The following is a 16,777-nucleotide window of genomic DNA, read 5'->3' as shown; positions in this document are numbered from 1 at the left end:
GATTTGTTTTCTGATTTACGTGTAACATTATACGCGAACATGGAATACGTTGCTGAAAAGATTTTAAAGTGACAAAAAAATTTAAAGGATTTTTGCAAACAGCGATGAGAATATTCATAATGTAACTTTACTTAACTAATACGTCGGCACATCAAGTTAAACATTGTGGCATCTTATTTTAATGTAATAAGTGCGATTTTGCAAGAAAAACTTGTAAGCTAATATGCAGTAAGTCGTTCCTAATATGATTTAATACCTGACAGAACTATTAACATTAAGGCTGAGTTGCATCTCCTAACTTTAACGGTAACTATAACGATAACCGGTGCTTTTTGTATGGTGTTTGACAGATTTTTGATGTTTGTTAAAGTTAAAGTAAGATGGTGCAATCCAGCCTAAGCGTTGTAAATGCTGATTGGTAATGTTAAGAAAATTCTGAAAGATTTTCCTGAAATATCCCCAGCAAATTAAGTGCCACGCCCATTGAGTAAGTAATTTAGACCATTTGACATGCAGTTAGTTCGCTACAAAGGATTTGAGTTTGAAGCTATTGTTAGTTCGTAACTGTAGGAAACATAACGAATTCATACTAAACGTAACGGGGAAATCCACACAGTAAGTCAACATTCTCAAGCTTCGAGTGCTATAACAAGACGTATGTTTTTGCTCGTAAAACCTTCAACAGTACAGTTACAGGTTTTGTAGGTCGCAGCCTGCACAAACAATGGATGGCCGATAAGGGCTATTAATGTGAGCTGCAGTAAAAGTTATAGTCGCCGGTGAGGCGGCGGTCTCGCGTGGCTTGCCACCGAGTGGAATCCCATTATGGCGTTATTGAGTTGTACGAAGCACAAAGCGACGAGCGAACTGAACTGTGCTGCGCTGATCGTATACCTAGCAATTATTTTATATGTCACTGCGAATGGTGGACATTGATGATTGCTTTATTTTCCAGTAACCTGTGTGTCGTTTGGAATCGAGTCTTAGTAAGTAAGTAAAAGTACTCCATTATAGACCAGTTTTAATTCGAGTGTACATATAAAACGAATTGGGTAAATAAAGAACAATAACATTGACAAAATCTCCAAATCGTTGCGACCCAAATAAAATAGATGAAAAGAAACAAAAAGTAGAAAACGGAGTCTAAAAGTCCAGAAACATAATAATATAATTAGACGAAGCTCTCAAAGGAAACAAGATACCAATTAATTTAAAGGTGAAACAAGAATAAACAGGGTCTTGCGCAAATTCACTTTGGTAGTACAAATCGTTATCGTTTACTTAAAGAGTGGGATGGTAAGGTGTTGCTTTAAGGCTTGGTATTTCTTCTAAAGTAGGTATTTCGCGCTGTCAAAATCTGCGCGCGCAATTCTTCGCCGAAGACAGCGCGCCAAAGAGCTCCCGCCACAATTTCCAGCTACACAGTATAGAAATACGCAGTTGGTTAGGTTAGGTTGACTTCCTTCCCTTCAAGCGTCACACTCACAACACTTTCTAATACAAATCATATCCAAGTGATACAAATTAAAACACCTTTCAGACTTTTTGGGAATATATTCTAGAATCGAATAAATATAAAATATAACTGCAGAAGTAAACACGGTTCAAAGTGGCCGTGGCGGCGCCCGACCTGCTGGAAGTTCTGCGCCGGCTTAAAGAATTTCAAGATTACGTCACCCGACCTATCGGTAGGCCCTTGGGAGCTTGAGCGATTGGAAAAACATTTTATGATAAGTTACTCTTAGTAGCGATTATTTAGAGCTTGGATAATAAATTATAGTTGTTGCAATTCACGAAGCTTTGCATGTGGTTAATAACATTAATCAGTACACGCATCAATTTTGTTCAGTCTCTTTGTTTATTAATAAATAAAAATATCATACTAAAATTGCAGAAACATATTTGTTTGTATTGGTCTGGGTGTTTTCTTTCTATAATATGTATGACGTATGTACGGGGTTCTGTATCGAAAATTACTATGAGCGTCACACGCGGTTACCTGCGTACCTTTGTGCACTCATGGGAGTTTAAGCAGAGGTCCCTAGAGTTTGACTTTGAGCTTTGTTTATAGTCATTACGAAGCAGACTGATGGGAAACTGCACTATCTTGAATTCGAAAGGGTAATTTGACGGTGTTAGGGGAATTCTAGGAATAAATACAGAGTCTCCTCATTGAGATTGAGACATTTCAATTTGAGATTTCACTTCACATTGAACACAATCTGACATGGAGTTTTCAAACACTTGTAAAAATAAAAAGTAATTAAATCAAAGGCACTAAGTAGTATTGATATCAACTTCGAAGAAAATGACTGCCAAAATTACTTTCTACCCGTTCCACACGTCTTTCATGAATTATATTAATTAATTATATTAAGCTAAAAGACAATGCCGGAAATTGGCGTCTTTTTTTTTTCGCGCGGCCACCGACCAAACCATGTTTTTTGGATACAAAATAGTGTAATAAACCAAACTTACTATGACATGTATACCTCTAAACTCAGTCTGAACTGAGTTACGAGCATTAGAAGTTTGATGATTTACATACTAGATTTGCTTTTTGCGCGCAAGTTTTGTAAGAAATTGCAACAAAATAGTGACATTGTATGTGTAAACAAACAATACCATCCATTAAAGGCTCCAGACATCAGTGTGGAGTAGAATCAGCGCAATAAGAAAATATCGCAATATTTTGTTGCAATTTCTTACAAAACTTGCGCGCAAAAAGCAAATCTAGTATGTAAATCATCAAACTTCTAATGCTCGTAACTCAGTTCAGACTGAGTTTAGAAGTATACATGCCATAGTAAGTTTGGTTTATTACACTATTTTGTAATCAAAAAACAGAGTTTGGTCGATGGCCGCGCGAAAAAAAAAAGACGCCACCTTCCATACAAAATCTGGCATTGCCATTTCAAGTAGATCGAACCAAGGAATCACTTTGTCCCATACAACCTTTGCCCCCTTTTTTCACCCCCTTCATTTTATGACCCCATTTCGGAAAATCTTTTCTTATGAGATGCCTACGTCATACAAAGAACACACCTTCCAACTTTCAGGTCTCTACGATATCCGTCAGTCATTTAGGACAAAGCATTTTTATTAGTTGTTCAATACTCTATCGTTCATGTATGGTATGTCATTGACAGGAGGGCGCTACTATCTTAATGGGTTATTCATTAGTCCCAACTTTATGCCACTTGACATTTCAGAATCGTTTGACTTTAGATAGGTACCTAAGCGATTTGATATTCGGAGTCTTTGAATGAAATCAAGTTCTGAAATAACTTGAGGTGTTGTACCCGATCAAGCTTTTCATTGCAGGACAGTTAAATAGTTTTATTATTAGTTTCTTCTCTAAGTCTTAATTTGTCAGATTAGGTAAAGGCTCCATGAGAGCAAAATTTAGCTTTATAATAGTTTTTAATTTTTTTCTTGAAATATTTGACGCCTTGTAATCTCTCGTTAATATAGGTCCACACAAATAAAGAATGTTTGACTTCGACTTTAATAATTATGCTCTTACATAATTATAAATAAACTAGCTTTCCGCCCGCCGCTTCGCCCGCGTGGAATTTTTCGGTTTTTATATACTAACCTATTACACTCAGATATAATGTGGCTATCTATTGGTGAAAGATTTTTTAAAATCGGTTCAGTAGATCCCAAGATTACCCCTTACAATTTAAAAAATATACAAACACACAAACTTTACCTCTTTATAATATTAGATATAGATAGGTAATTTGAAACCCTATTTTGTTTTATTCTTTTTTTTTTTTTAATATTTCACAATCCAAACTATTATTTACTGTAAGTAAATGCTAAATAGTAAATATTAGTTTGGATTGTGAAAATTATCCTACTCATATTATAAAGGCGAAAGTTTGGATGTCTGGATGTCATGATGTCTGGATGTTTGTTACTCTTTCACGCAAAAACTGATTTTTGTTAAACATTTCATGTAAAATTTGTCCAGTTATAACTCTATTTACATCTGCATCTGTAAGCAAGGATGAAGGATGTTCTCCAGCCCAGATGCGTCTTTCAGTGACGTGCAGCTGCCCCTATATTTGACCCACTGACCTAATTTTTTATTATTGATTTGTGTAAGTGTGCTCTTCTAAAGAGTGTAAGTCGATTGTATGTAGGTAGGTACTATTAAAATGTAATTTTAATCCATTGCTTTTGTCTCATATTTGAGGAATGTACTATGTATCATGAGTAGAGTCTTAGTTTAAAAGGATGCCAACGATTTAAATTTCAATAGGTAGACAAAATTCATAATTCTTAATTATCAAAAATTTTAGCTTTCTCCAGTAACACTGATATTATTATACTGTGACTCATCAAAGTCATCATTGTCAAAAATATTGACAAATTGCGAACTGTCACGTGCATAAAACTGACACGCGTCCGACCTCCGTAAGCGCCACCGCGCGACTGATTGAGATTGTCCAAGCCGTCATGGGCGATTTTTTCCACATTTTTTAACATAGTAACTAAATAAGACGCAATATAAAAATTTCATCCGTTAAAAGCCCTCAAGTTATTTCTGAACTTTAGTTTAGTAAAAGATTCAGAATCTCAAATCGCTTATTTTAAAAATAAAACCATAAATAGAAAACGAATAGAGGTAACTTTGGGAATTTATTCTATCGAGTCAACTTCATCAAATCGTGTTTCCATCCGTTAATAGCCCTAGAAAATATACTCAACTATGCCCAAAAAAAATCTTAGCCTTTAATTTTACTGTTTAGTACCTCAAAAATGAAAAATGAAAACCTCATTTTCGCCATTTTCTCTGCTACCCGGCCTTAACCGAGTTTTAATTAAGTTTAACGCAACGCGTCATTACCTTCAACGACACAAGTACCCTTAAGGTATTATCGGAAACTGTACCCTATTTCGCGTATTACTTATTTGATTTATTGGAAAAAGCTCGAAAGCTTTAAAACATCCCTAGTTGCCTAGCAATATTAGTAACTGCGAGCATCATGATGGCAAAGAAAATTACGCGTAGATAGCATTTCATCTCGCTATGAAATCGATGTAATTTGATATTTACTCAAAACAAATAAGTCGATCAATCTGAACTGACAGAGATTCTATCGATGCTCTCAAGTCGAATTTCAATTATTCTTGTAAGATGACGAGGCAGACATCAGAAATCAGAAAATTATATTTCCCAAGACAAAAATCTTTATTACGCATTTGAATTTGCACCGAGAAAGTGTCGCAAGTGGATCTCCTTTACTGCAATTTAGGTATGAAATCGTTTTTAAGTCTTCGTTACGTGTGAAGAACCTGCATCACAAGATGATATCCTACATAAATCTGTGAAGCGTAAATGGGATCATTGTCAGTGTTTGTGCAACAGATGCCATTGTTCGGTTGCCTAATTAAAGCCCGCTCTCGTTTCTGATGTTTTGTAAAATACACCGTTACTTTTTCATAACTTTCAGTCAGAGCTATGGGAGTGCGAAAACAAAGCTAACAGGTGGAAAATAACTGGAAAACAGGTAAACAAGAAAATTGTATAACAAAACTATTCCTCAATTAACGTTTTATATTGGAAAATAAAGTTCGAAAAACTAAGCAAGATGCTAGGCGGGTAATGTAAACAGAACTGACGATTGATCGTTCACAACGCTTGGAACTAACCGTGGGAGATTTTTACAGAGATTTATAAATATTTGATAGGCAATTTTAATTCACGTATTCATTATAAAATATACACGCACTTTAAAACTGCCTTGCAGTTTCTGTCGAGTCTCAACACAACTGATAATATCATTTCGTTAAGCGTTACGTAGCTCGTAAACAACAACAAAATTTTAAATTATCCACACGTAATATACAGGGTGTCCCAAAAACAATGGATAACCCTGTAACCATCGATAGGCCTCGCCATGGTCTCTCTAACGTCCAATTTTGACCCCAGTAAAAATATCACCGTTCTAAAGATTTTTGAGTTTTTGTGCATTTTTAGAAAATTGCCACTTGCGATTACTTTTTCTCATGCCATTTCTACAAATGAGGATACTTTTTAACCTAGTTTTTTTCCTTATCACAAGGGATAGTTGGGCTATCAAAAGAAAAGATTAAAGTTCAACAAACTAGTTTACAAATATGAAAATTTTAAGAAATTGCAGAGAAGAAGGAAAAATTAATTCATTGTCTTGCAATTTTGATCAGCCATCGTGTAAAAAAAATGTAGGAAGACCATCGTGCCCATTACCTTAAAAACTTTCTTAGTTAATTGAGATTCTAAAAAGGTATCACAAGCCTATGTATTCTGTATTATTTTTATCTTATCGCTACTTGAATAGCAACTAGTATGAAAACTGCAAAAATGTGTTTTTCTCGTAATAGTTAAACTAGGACTGCATAGTGGCATTAAATACAAATGGATAATTTTTAGCGTAGGAATTTAAATAAAGCAACATTTTATCATCATCATCATCATCATTTCAGCCATAGGACGTCCACAGCTGAACATAGGCCTGTACCCCAATAATTTTCATAATGACCGCTTGGTAGCGGCCTGCATCCAGTACCTTCCTGCTTACCTTTATGAGGTCGTCGGTCCACTTTGTAGGTGGACATCCTACGATGCGCTTTCCGGTACGTAGCCTCCACTTGAACCCTGTTGCCCCATTGGACGTCAGTTCTGATTACTTAATTTTTGTTTTAAACCTTATAAATTTTAATGTGCCTATAGACAGATACCCGTTTGTGTACCCGTGATGATACACGGCTCGGAAACGTGGTTATTTGCACAGCGTGCTATGGAAGGGGCTATGCTCGGGTTTCTTTACAAAACCGTATCAGAAATTAGGAGATCTGTAAACGAACTAAAGTCGCTGACATAGCCCGATGGATCAGCAAGCTGAAGTGACAATGGGCAGGGCACAGTAGTTCGCAAAACTGAGGCAGCAGGGTTCAAGTGGAAGCTACGTACCGGAAATCGGCATCGTAGGATGTCCACCTACAAAGTGGACCGACGACCTCATAAAGGTAAGCAGGAAGGTGCTGGATGCACGCCGCTAAAAAGCGGTCATTATGAAAATCATATGAAAATCATTGGGGTACAGGCCTATGTTCAGCAGTGGACGTCCTATGGCTGAAATGATGATGATAAAATGTTGCTTTATTTAAATTCCTACGCTAAAATTATCCATTTGTATTTAATGCCACTATGCAGTCCTAGTTAACTATTACGAGAAAAACTCATTTTTGCAGTTTTCATACTAGTTGCTATTCAAGTAGCCATAAGATAAAAATAATACAGAATACACAGGCTTGTGATACCTTTTTAGAATCTCAATTAACCTAGAAAGTTTTTAGGGTAATGGGCACGATGGTCTTCCTACATTTTTTTTACACGATGGCTGATCAAAAGTGCAAGATAATGAATAAATTTTTCCTTCTTCTCTGCAATTTCTTAAAATTTTCATACTTTTAAACTAGTTTGTTGAACTTTAATCTTTTCTTTTGATAGCCCAACTATCCCTTGTGATAAGGAAAAAAACTAGATTGAAAAGTATCCTCATTTGTAGAAATGGCATGAGAAAAAGTAATCGCAAGTGGCAATTTTCTAAAAATGCACAAAAACTCAAAAATCTTTAGAACGGTGATATTTTTACTGGGGTCAAAATTGGACGTTAGGGAGACCATGGCGAGGCCTATCGATGGTTACAGGGTTATCCATTGTTTTTGGGACACCCTGTATGTAACCAAACCGGTTCAGAGAGTGACCTCACTGTCTGGTGATCCGAACCGTTGGGCGAGTGCGACTTTCTGTTGGAAACGGGCATGGGTTTTGAAATATGAATATCGAATGTTACAATAAAGGGTAACAATTAAAATGTGTGGAATGCATGGGAGCGATGTGCTCTGGCACGGATCGTAAGCGGGTCGGTGGCGGGCGGTGCGTGGGAGCCGCGGGACAATGGGCTGGTTCAACAGCCGACTGATCTGCTCCGAAGCACCCGACCCGACTTCGAGTCTAGGGCTCAGTGGAAGCGACCTAGCGACAGGTCGATGCGGGCTGAATCTTACATTGTACAGAAAACTGAGATTCCCTTTTACGCCAGTTAAATAAAACAGTGAACTAGGTACTGTAACTGCGAACATCGCTAGGATAGTTCGTGATAAAATCCAATTTGACTCTTGAACACTTCCAAGTCCATGTATGTTGAATGTTGACAATATATTATGGGACTACATTTGCATAGTGATGAGGTGGTATCGCCCAAGTTCTCAACCCAAATGTATGGTTCCTAGATAAAAGTTGTGTACATAGCTTGTGTCTTTTCCATATCTATGTATTAACAAATACTTGCCTAACTAATTATAATATGAAAAACGTAAAAATGGCTCTTACTTAACAAAACCGTAAAGAATGTAGTCTGTTTTGTTTTCCAAATAAATAAAATATTATCAAACCGATTGATAAGGTGCACTTAATTTAACGTATCAGTTGCACTACGAAACTACTGTAAATTTTATCATTTTATTTACGTATGAATCGCATTCCTCCAAAGCCAGATAATGTAAAGAATGTGAAACTGAAAGCTTTAGAAACAGTGTTCCGATACGCGTTCCGTGTGGTGATTAATGAACGTAAGTAATTAGTGTTTTTCATCGTAAGCGAATAGTTGTATTTTGTATATGGTTGAGAAATAAATTCATGTCTGCTGTAAAGCTCAAGAACAATTGCGAAACTTTGTACTGCTAGAGTGATAGAGCGCCCGACGGAAGGTGGTGTTTTATGTAAACGAGGGCAAAGCACGAAAGTCGGTGATACTACAACTCGGGAATCGTACAAGCTAGGTTTTACATTTAACCGATGAGAACCACAATTCGCCCTCCATAAAACTTTTAAATAATCCTACATAATATACGGGCAATGAACGTCAAATAATGTTCCCCAGAAAAAAAATTAAACGAACATTTTATGTCGTTTTGCAGGATATCGTCAAATCAAAGAGTTTCATTGGAACAAAGACGGAATAATATTTTAATCGGGTCGATTTTATGCATCAGATGCAAATTCCCATCACTCGTGGCGCAAATTCATTCATTTCATAAAGCAGGAAAAGCTCTATTGTTTCAAATTGGAGTGTAGAGCGTTTTAACTGTACTGTGCAGTCTGTGGTCGGACTGATGCTGGGCGCAACAGGAAATCTAGTACATCTACACGGGTCGCTGATATCGCATTCGAATCACTAACCGTGACGTCACTTAATAATTAATTTTACAATTATTAAACTACGTAAACTCTTCGACGATAATATTGGATACTCCGGCAAGACAGGAAAGGCCATGTGATGGTCACGGTAGCCATGTGTCATTTCTACTGATGCGTTTGATGTATCGTATTTATCATGTGGAATATTGATAAAGGGAAGGGATGCCCCAGACGCAGAGTGTGTCGATATTGTATTACAATTTAGTAAAAGCGTACCCTCGTCAATAATCTAATGAACTGTAAGTCAATGGGCTTCCGTCAACGGCCCTTTTGTTAAAAAAATCCTATAAAAAGCTCCGTAAATAGACTTTCTTAGAATAAACAACGTGACTGTTTATTGGTGCTCCGATGATTAAAGGCCAATAAGAAACTTTCAATAGGATATTTATGGCTTTTGTAGAAGAACTTATGCTCCATTTACCGGGATCGTGCTCATTCGCATGAAATGCTCTTCGGAGCCTTTATATTAAAATCTTTTACTGATTAAGTGTTAGTACTTTACTTGGGACTTTGTAATATAGAGGTAGACATCGCAACTTTCGTCTCTACAATGGTTAATATTTGTAATTCTATTTTTAAACACCATTGTTCGATGCTTACTTCAGCTGCCCCAATAAAATGATTGTTTGGTTAATTAGCAGACTTCGCGAGCGGTGCCTCAGGTAGCCTTCTAGTGTGAGAACACATTCTTGTACAATGATACTCAATGTGCACCCGATGACGTCAAGTCTAGCGGTATCTACGTATTAACGGTACAAGTCACAAAAGACATGCCAAATTTTTGTATTAAAAGCGACATACTCAATGCAAGATTCACTTGAAAATATTTTCAAATAGAAACGAGAAACTGTACAAAAATATGTTTAAGATTATAAGAATAGTAAGAATACACTATGAACACTACAATACCACAGCCGAATAAATCCATATCAATTATAATTATTAGCTCATTTTGTTCGAGTAAAATTTTAGGATCTTTCAGTTAATTTATTCAAAAACTAACGATGTGCGAATACTTTTCATTTTTGTTATCACACATGGTATTTTTACTCCGAATCGACTAGACATTTGCATATTTTTTTTATCACAAAACCATATTTTTGAACCAAATTTAAATTCCATCAACTATTTTCTGATAATATTTAAAGTCTGTGATAGAAGGGTAGCTCTACTTGATAAGTGTACGGAACCATTGTCAAAATTGTAGTTCCTGATCCACTTGCACCACACAAGTTTCGGAGACCTCGCCGACGGCATTAAAACGGTATCCATCTGTGTCGCTGCAAACAGCGTTGTACATGTTAGGTGTATGTGATTTTAGTGGTCTTATTTCTGTAAATGAAATTATTTTACTCTAATTAGTCAATTTATTTTGCTAAAAATGCGGGTATCATCGCATAATAGTAATAAATATTCACTTACAGTTCCAATGAAAGGATTAGGAATTATCATATCGAGATCTATCTCAATTTGCAAAAACAAAAATGATTCCCTATCTATTAAAAAATTGAAAAGTTACTTTGGAATCTCTTCTAAGCGGAGTCCGTTCTACCACAGAATAATAATAAGTACTACGTACAGAAGTTTTACTTCGCGAAGGTATTTAAAAAAATGTATGCTCAATGTCATTAACAATATGGTGTAATTTAGCCTGTCTCAAGAGTCAAGCACCATTTTGTTGACAAACGTCAGTGATCGGCACTGCGCCGAAGCTATAGGGCTGACTTCGGTAAATTGATGTGACGTGAGGTGCCAAACTGCGGAAAATGGCGGAGGAAATACATGATTTGGGGCCGTTCAAGTATTACGTAAGCAGATTTCTTACCATTTTTTACCCCCCCGCCCCCCTTGTCATCAAAAGTAAGCAAAGCACTTACCCCCTCCCCCTATGCTTACGTAAACATTTTTAGTTATAAATGTTTTTTTATATTGTCATTGTTAAAATAGGAAAATTCATGAAAATATTAGTTTTAACTGATACACACAGAGTAAGGGACAAAAAAATATAATCAGAAATAAAGAACATAACAAACATAATTGCATCAATTATGCATCAACATAAACATAAACAAATGATAACTTTCAATGCTTACAATACGTTTAGTATCCAAACAAAACACGCGCGCGGGAGGCCGCGTGTTTTGATGATATTATGCGGACTACGACTCTCAAAATAATGGCAATGCCAGATTTTGTATGGAAAGTGGCGTCTTTTTTTTTTCGCGCGGCCATCGTTCAAACTTTGTTTTTTGATTACAAAATAGTGTAATAAACCAAACTTACTATGGCATGTATACCTCTAAACTCAGTCTGAACTGAGTTACGAGCATTAGAAGTTTGATGATTTTCATACTAGATTTGCTTTTTGTGCGCAAGTTTTGTAAGAAATTGCAACAAAATATTGCGCTATTTTTTTATTGCGCTGATTCTGCTCCATACTGATGTCTGGAGCCTTTAATGGATGGTATTGTTTGTTTACACATACAATCTCACAAATAACTAACGATGACGTAATCATCATCTAGACCCCCCCTACCCCCCATGTCATCCAAAATAAGCAAAACAGAGACCCCCCCACCCCCCCTTGGTGCTTACGTAATACTTGAACGACCCCTTTAGCATGAATTATCATGAATAATATTAACTACTTTTTTACCTCCCAGTGTCTTGAGGCAACTTAAAAAAGTACATTCTGTGTTTTTATTATTATTTAGGCAGTTAAATACTGCACAGTATTTAGTATACCATTTTCTTTATTTTCTTCCATCATACACAAGAATACGCGTGCGTGAGTCAAAGTTCGCTCGTATGTGAGGCCTTGTCGAATAGTATCCTGTAGGTGGGCCTTCGTGCGTGTTTTGTAAACTCGCGGAGATGAACAGAGCCCCGATTACGGTAACTTTTAACGTCTACAATCCAGACGCGATTCATCGATTCTGCGATACGATTGGTCAAAACAGCTGACGTATGCTGTTTACGCTGGCGTACGTCAGCTGTTTTGACCAATCGTATCGCAGAATCAGAAGCGCGTCTGGATTGGAGACGTTAAAAATTACCGTAATCGGGGCTCTGGCCTGGTTCTACGAAAGGATTTAATTTACTGTGTACCGTAAATACATCTTAGTAAAATGATCTTACTTAGTTGTTCAACCATTCCCAGTTGAGCTACAAATTATTGGCCACTAATAAGTTTATGCGCAAATAATAAGTTGTTATTGTTTCAAATTAACACCCGTTGGTGATGAATAAAATGTAATGATGAATTCATAATGGGAACTAACTGTTCAGCTGCTCTGAACAGCGGGAGATTATTATGCACGTTGTTGATGTCGCGCTCGTTACCGCATTGTTGAGTGCTCGCACAAATAGTGTGCAACTTTTTGTGTAAGCACAAAAGCTAAGCGTTAGGTTTTGTATTGCCCCGCTATTATGTTATATGCTGAAAAAAGCTAGCAGCCGGCAATAGCAAAAACCGTGATGCAACGTACTTCGAAACGATTGCCGCGTGTTCGTCTATTGAAATTTCTTACAAGAAAATTGTACAATGATTAAATTGAACTAGTAATCATGGCTAAGTGACTGAGACCGGTACAAACGACAACTGCGCAATAGACCCGTGTTTAATTAACAAATTATGTAAGTAATGAGAAGGTTCATTTTCATTCTACAAAGATGTAAATGTAGGTACTCCATCTCCAGAAAATACTGATTGGTAAGTTAGAAATTAAGGAAGCGCTTAAAAATGTAAGGGAAAAATGTCGTCAAACTGAATTTGTGACTAATCGATGTATGATGAAGGTAGTGATTTATCGGTCGTAATATCTTTAAAAGTAACATTTGTATCTGACTGAAAAAGATCGATTTATCGTTCTAAAAACTTTTAAATACAAAATTAGTTTACCCGTACCTACATTTATTTTACACAAACGTCAGTTTCACAAATTCTATCTTTCGAGGCTTCAGAGGGTAATGAAGAATCAAGCAGCCATCTTCGATGTCAATAAAACATAATATTGCATTGTAAACTCATCTTATTGCAATGTATTAGGTCGAACGACGAGTAAAGGAAGGCGCTAAGCGGAGATTTGCAACCGCGTGCGGCATTCGCATTCGAAGCGAGGTCGGCGGAAACCTCATACGCGGCAGTGCAAATTGCTGTCCTCCACACAACCATCACACTTCTAATGCGAATACGGCTTCGTGCATACGACCATTGACAATAACGTAAACAGAGATTTGTTTATGTAGGTAACTAAAATAGTTTCGCATAAAGTTAACTCGAGTGATTCACTCATGACTGACAATTAAAAAAATTACATTAGCCAATAAAGTCATTAGCAGTCGCTTTGCTGATTCATTGTTTCACTAATTTATTTATGAGAAGACCCATCATGAATTATGCTATTTTTCTTATAATGACATCAATATGTACTTTGAAGGAAGCCATTATAAAGACAATTAAAAAAATGATTAATTGATGAGTTATTATTGCAATTAATAAGTGAATGTGTTAGGAAGTTAGGAATCATCCTTGTATAAAATCGTAAATCAGTACCTAACATGATATTTTTAGTACATAAACAATAGTTCGTTATCAATCGATTCAGAAGTATGAAAGGGTGATAACGTTTCGTAAAATAGTAATATTTGGTAAAGAAACGTCCGTCCATTCGACATTGACGACAGTTTAAAAGGATGCAGTGTCTGAAATTGGCGACATAAAAGTAAAGAATAATGTTTCACTAAATTATTATCACACCTGCATCGTACGCGAAACTATGTAACATGTCGGCATTCCAGACGTTCCTCGCATACAGATTACTAATGGCTCAGTTACACTATGTGGGAAATTGACCGAGACAAAGCGCGAGCACGCACATCGAAGTTGGGCGACACACGGCGAAACTAACAGAAGTGCGTGTTTACACTATGTCTCGATCAATTCCCGCCTAGTGTAACTGCGCCACAAGAGCTGATGGGGACAAGCTATGTAAGGTGCAATGCCTTTTCGGCAAATTTAGGAATGCTCACGCATCCGGCTATCATTGTTTATGGGTTACTTAGTAAAAAAAATACCATGGGATGGAGTGAGTCTATACTAGAACAGCGGAAATTAAAGAATAACTGGGCAAATAATTTGAAATTTCGGAATATCGGTTTTTATTGACCCTTGCATGAGCGATAGCTACGGATGACCTGAAAAAACTAATAATGTGTTATTAAAAATGTTTTACTTACCATTTCGAGATACATCTAGCTCAACTAAGTTTTCGAAATTCTGAATATCTGGTGGGAGTTTATGAATTTCATTATCACTAAGCCCTAATCTTCTGAGTCGATGTAGCCTGAAGAAATTCTGAAACAAAGAAATTAGGGATTTGTAAGCTTAGTCAAATACCTATGATGACTCAAGAAAGATTTATAAAAGGTTTACTTAGTAAAATAAGCAAATAGACTTAATGGTAGGATTGGGATGAGATGGTGCAATGTAAGCCTAGGTGCAGACCGCCGACTTTTAGTTGGCTAATAGTTGGGCCTGATTTTAATTTGAATGAAGAATCGACCGATACTAAATCGGTGTAATGGGCGCACTTTCATACATCTTCATACACAGATTAACAGCCTGACCCAACTATCGACCAACTAAAAATTGGTGGTCTGCACCTAGGTTAAGAGTTCAAGAATATTAAAAACAAAAGCAAATTAATGTTTTTAATGTATTTTCTTCACTCAACTTAATTATACCTGCCTTGTTATGCATAAATAAATAAAAAATTATGGAGTCTATCTGTGTTTTTAATTTGTAAAGTAATTTTTTAACGTTTTTTACGTTTTACTGCCATAATGACATTATTATTATTTATTTAATTGGAATTTTAGCCACTGACGTTTATCAAAAAATTTGTGGCTGGTTTCGACAAAATCTATTGAATTGTTTTTCGTCAAAGAGTCATCCATCATCACAAACTTTGTCATTTATAATATAATAAAAGGTTTAGGAAGATATGATATGGTGCAAACTATAATTACAATGTTTTATCGGTTACCATTAAAACGGTAAGTATTATTAATAACTCAATCTTCGCAACTTTTTTTGAACAATCTCCCTGTCTCATTCACTAGCTTTTGTTGGTGAAATGAAGGCTATGATAGTCACAACTCCGCAAGTTACAAATTTTGGATCTAAACAGCTCAATCTGTAAACTCTTGGTATTGTCCTAGGTCACCTGGATAATACACTTTTGTTTTGGTGTGTCCCTGGGATCTATTGAACTTAGCTCTTAATCCTACTAATATGTGTAAGTATGGATGTTTGTTACTCTTTCAGGCGAAAACTACTGCATGGATTTTGATCAAACTTTACAATATTGTTGTTTACACATCAGAATAACCAAATACTGAATCATTTTAAAAATAAATCATGTCATTGTGTGAAAAATTGTACATTTACATCAAACTACTAAAATCTGAAAGCTGTAACCTCTTGTTTTGTTGATATTTCAGGTACATAATTGACTACAAGTATTGTTATTATTCCTATTGTATATTGCTCAGTGTTAGAACAGTCGTCTATCAGTATGCATATTAATTTTATCAATAAATCCGTTAATTAACAGGTGGCTCTTCAGTTTCAGATGAAAATCATGATAACAAAGTAGGTACCGATTCTTGTAGCAGAACGACAACGAGGTTACGTGTATTTCTTTCAAAGAAATATTGTTTTATCACGATAGTTTACATTTTGTGGGAGATGGAGATAAAACATAGGTGTTATTTACACACAAGTGCTGATGGTAAACGCCCACGTCAAAACTTGACACATAGGTTACGATAAAAATTTACCTTCGGCAAATCCCGTATGTGATTGGCATCCAAAAAAAGTTCCTCCAAGCTTCTGGAATATCGCAATATGTCTTCAGGTACGTTTGGCAAAGAGCAATGCCGCTTGTCTACACATTCCACTTGGCGATTACATTTGAACAAAGGTATACACCGAAACATGTTGGACACTACACTTCAAACAAACTATGTATTGTTAAAGCACTAGAACGACACATATTTGAGCACGTCGTAAGTTTTAACACTATTTCATTTTGATAAACTGATTGTTAATCAAAATAATCGAAAAAACGCGACTCGCACCTCACCCTTGTAAACGAAGCCACAAACTGTCAGTGTTGCCCGATGAGTAAAATAATTACCACGAAAAAAATAATTTGCTTTTTAAATCCTATGGACTCGGGGCTATGGCTTTTTGCTCACCGGCGGTCCACGGGCGGTCCACGGCAATGTCACCTAGACAAATAAATAAAATCATAAAATAGTCACTTTGTAGAAGATCGCGCAACGCAACACCCTTACGCCCCCGTTTCCTACTTTCATTCCTTGTAAAAATCTGGATTATAACTGTCATTTAGATTTAAATTAAATATCCACAATTTTCGATGCTTTTACACTTTAATATTGTTTAAAGTTTAAGTAATTTTTAAAAAAATTTGAATATGTTGAATCATCAAAAAA

General features: G+C 36.2%; 1 protein-coding gene across 10 annotated transcripts in view; it reads right to left on the bottom strand.

Annotated features, from left to right (window-relative positions):
- Positions 1-16,428, bottom strand: part of LOC135076885 (protein lap4) — a 91,977-nt gene extending 75,549 nt beyond the window's left edge. For all 10 annotated transcript variants that reach the window (XM_063971384.1, XM_063971385.1, XM_063971390.1 and 7 more), the window contains exons 1-2: positions 16,100-16,428; positions 14,495-14,612 (exon numbers count right to left, since the gene is read on the bottom strand). In XM_063971384.1, coding sequence (XP_063827454.1) covers positions 14,495-14,612; positions 16,100-16,258 — 277 coding nt within the window. In that variant the 5' untranslated portion in view covers positions 16,259-16,428. The remainder of the gene's footprint in view (positions 1-14,494; positions 14,613-16,099) is intronic.
- Positions 16,429-16,777: the final 349 nt, after the last annotated feature.

This window comes from Ostrinia nubilalis, chromosome 12, assembly GCF_963855985.1.
Source record: "Ostrinia nubilalis chromosome 12, ilOstNubi1.1, whole genome shotgun sequence".
NCBI lineage: Eukaryota > Metazoa > Arthropoda > Insecta > Lepidoptera > Crambidae > Ostrinia > Ostrinia nubilalis.
This window is presented reverse-complemented; position numbering and strand designations above follow the sequence as displayed.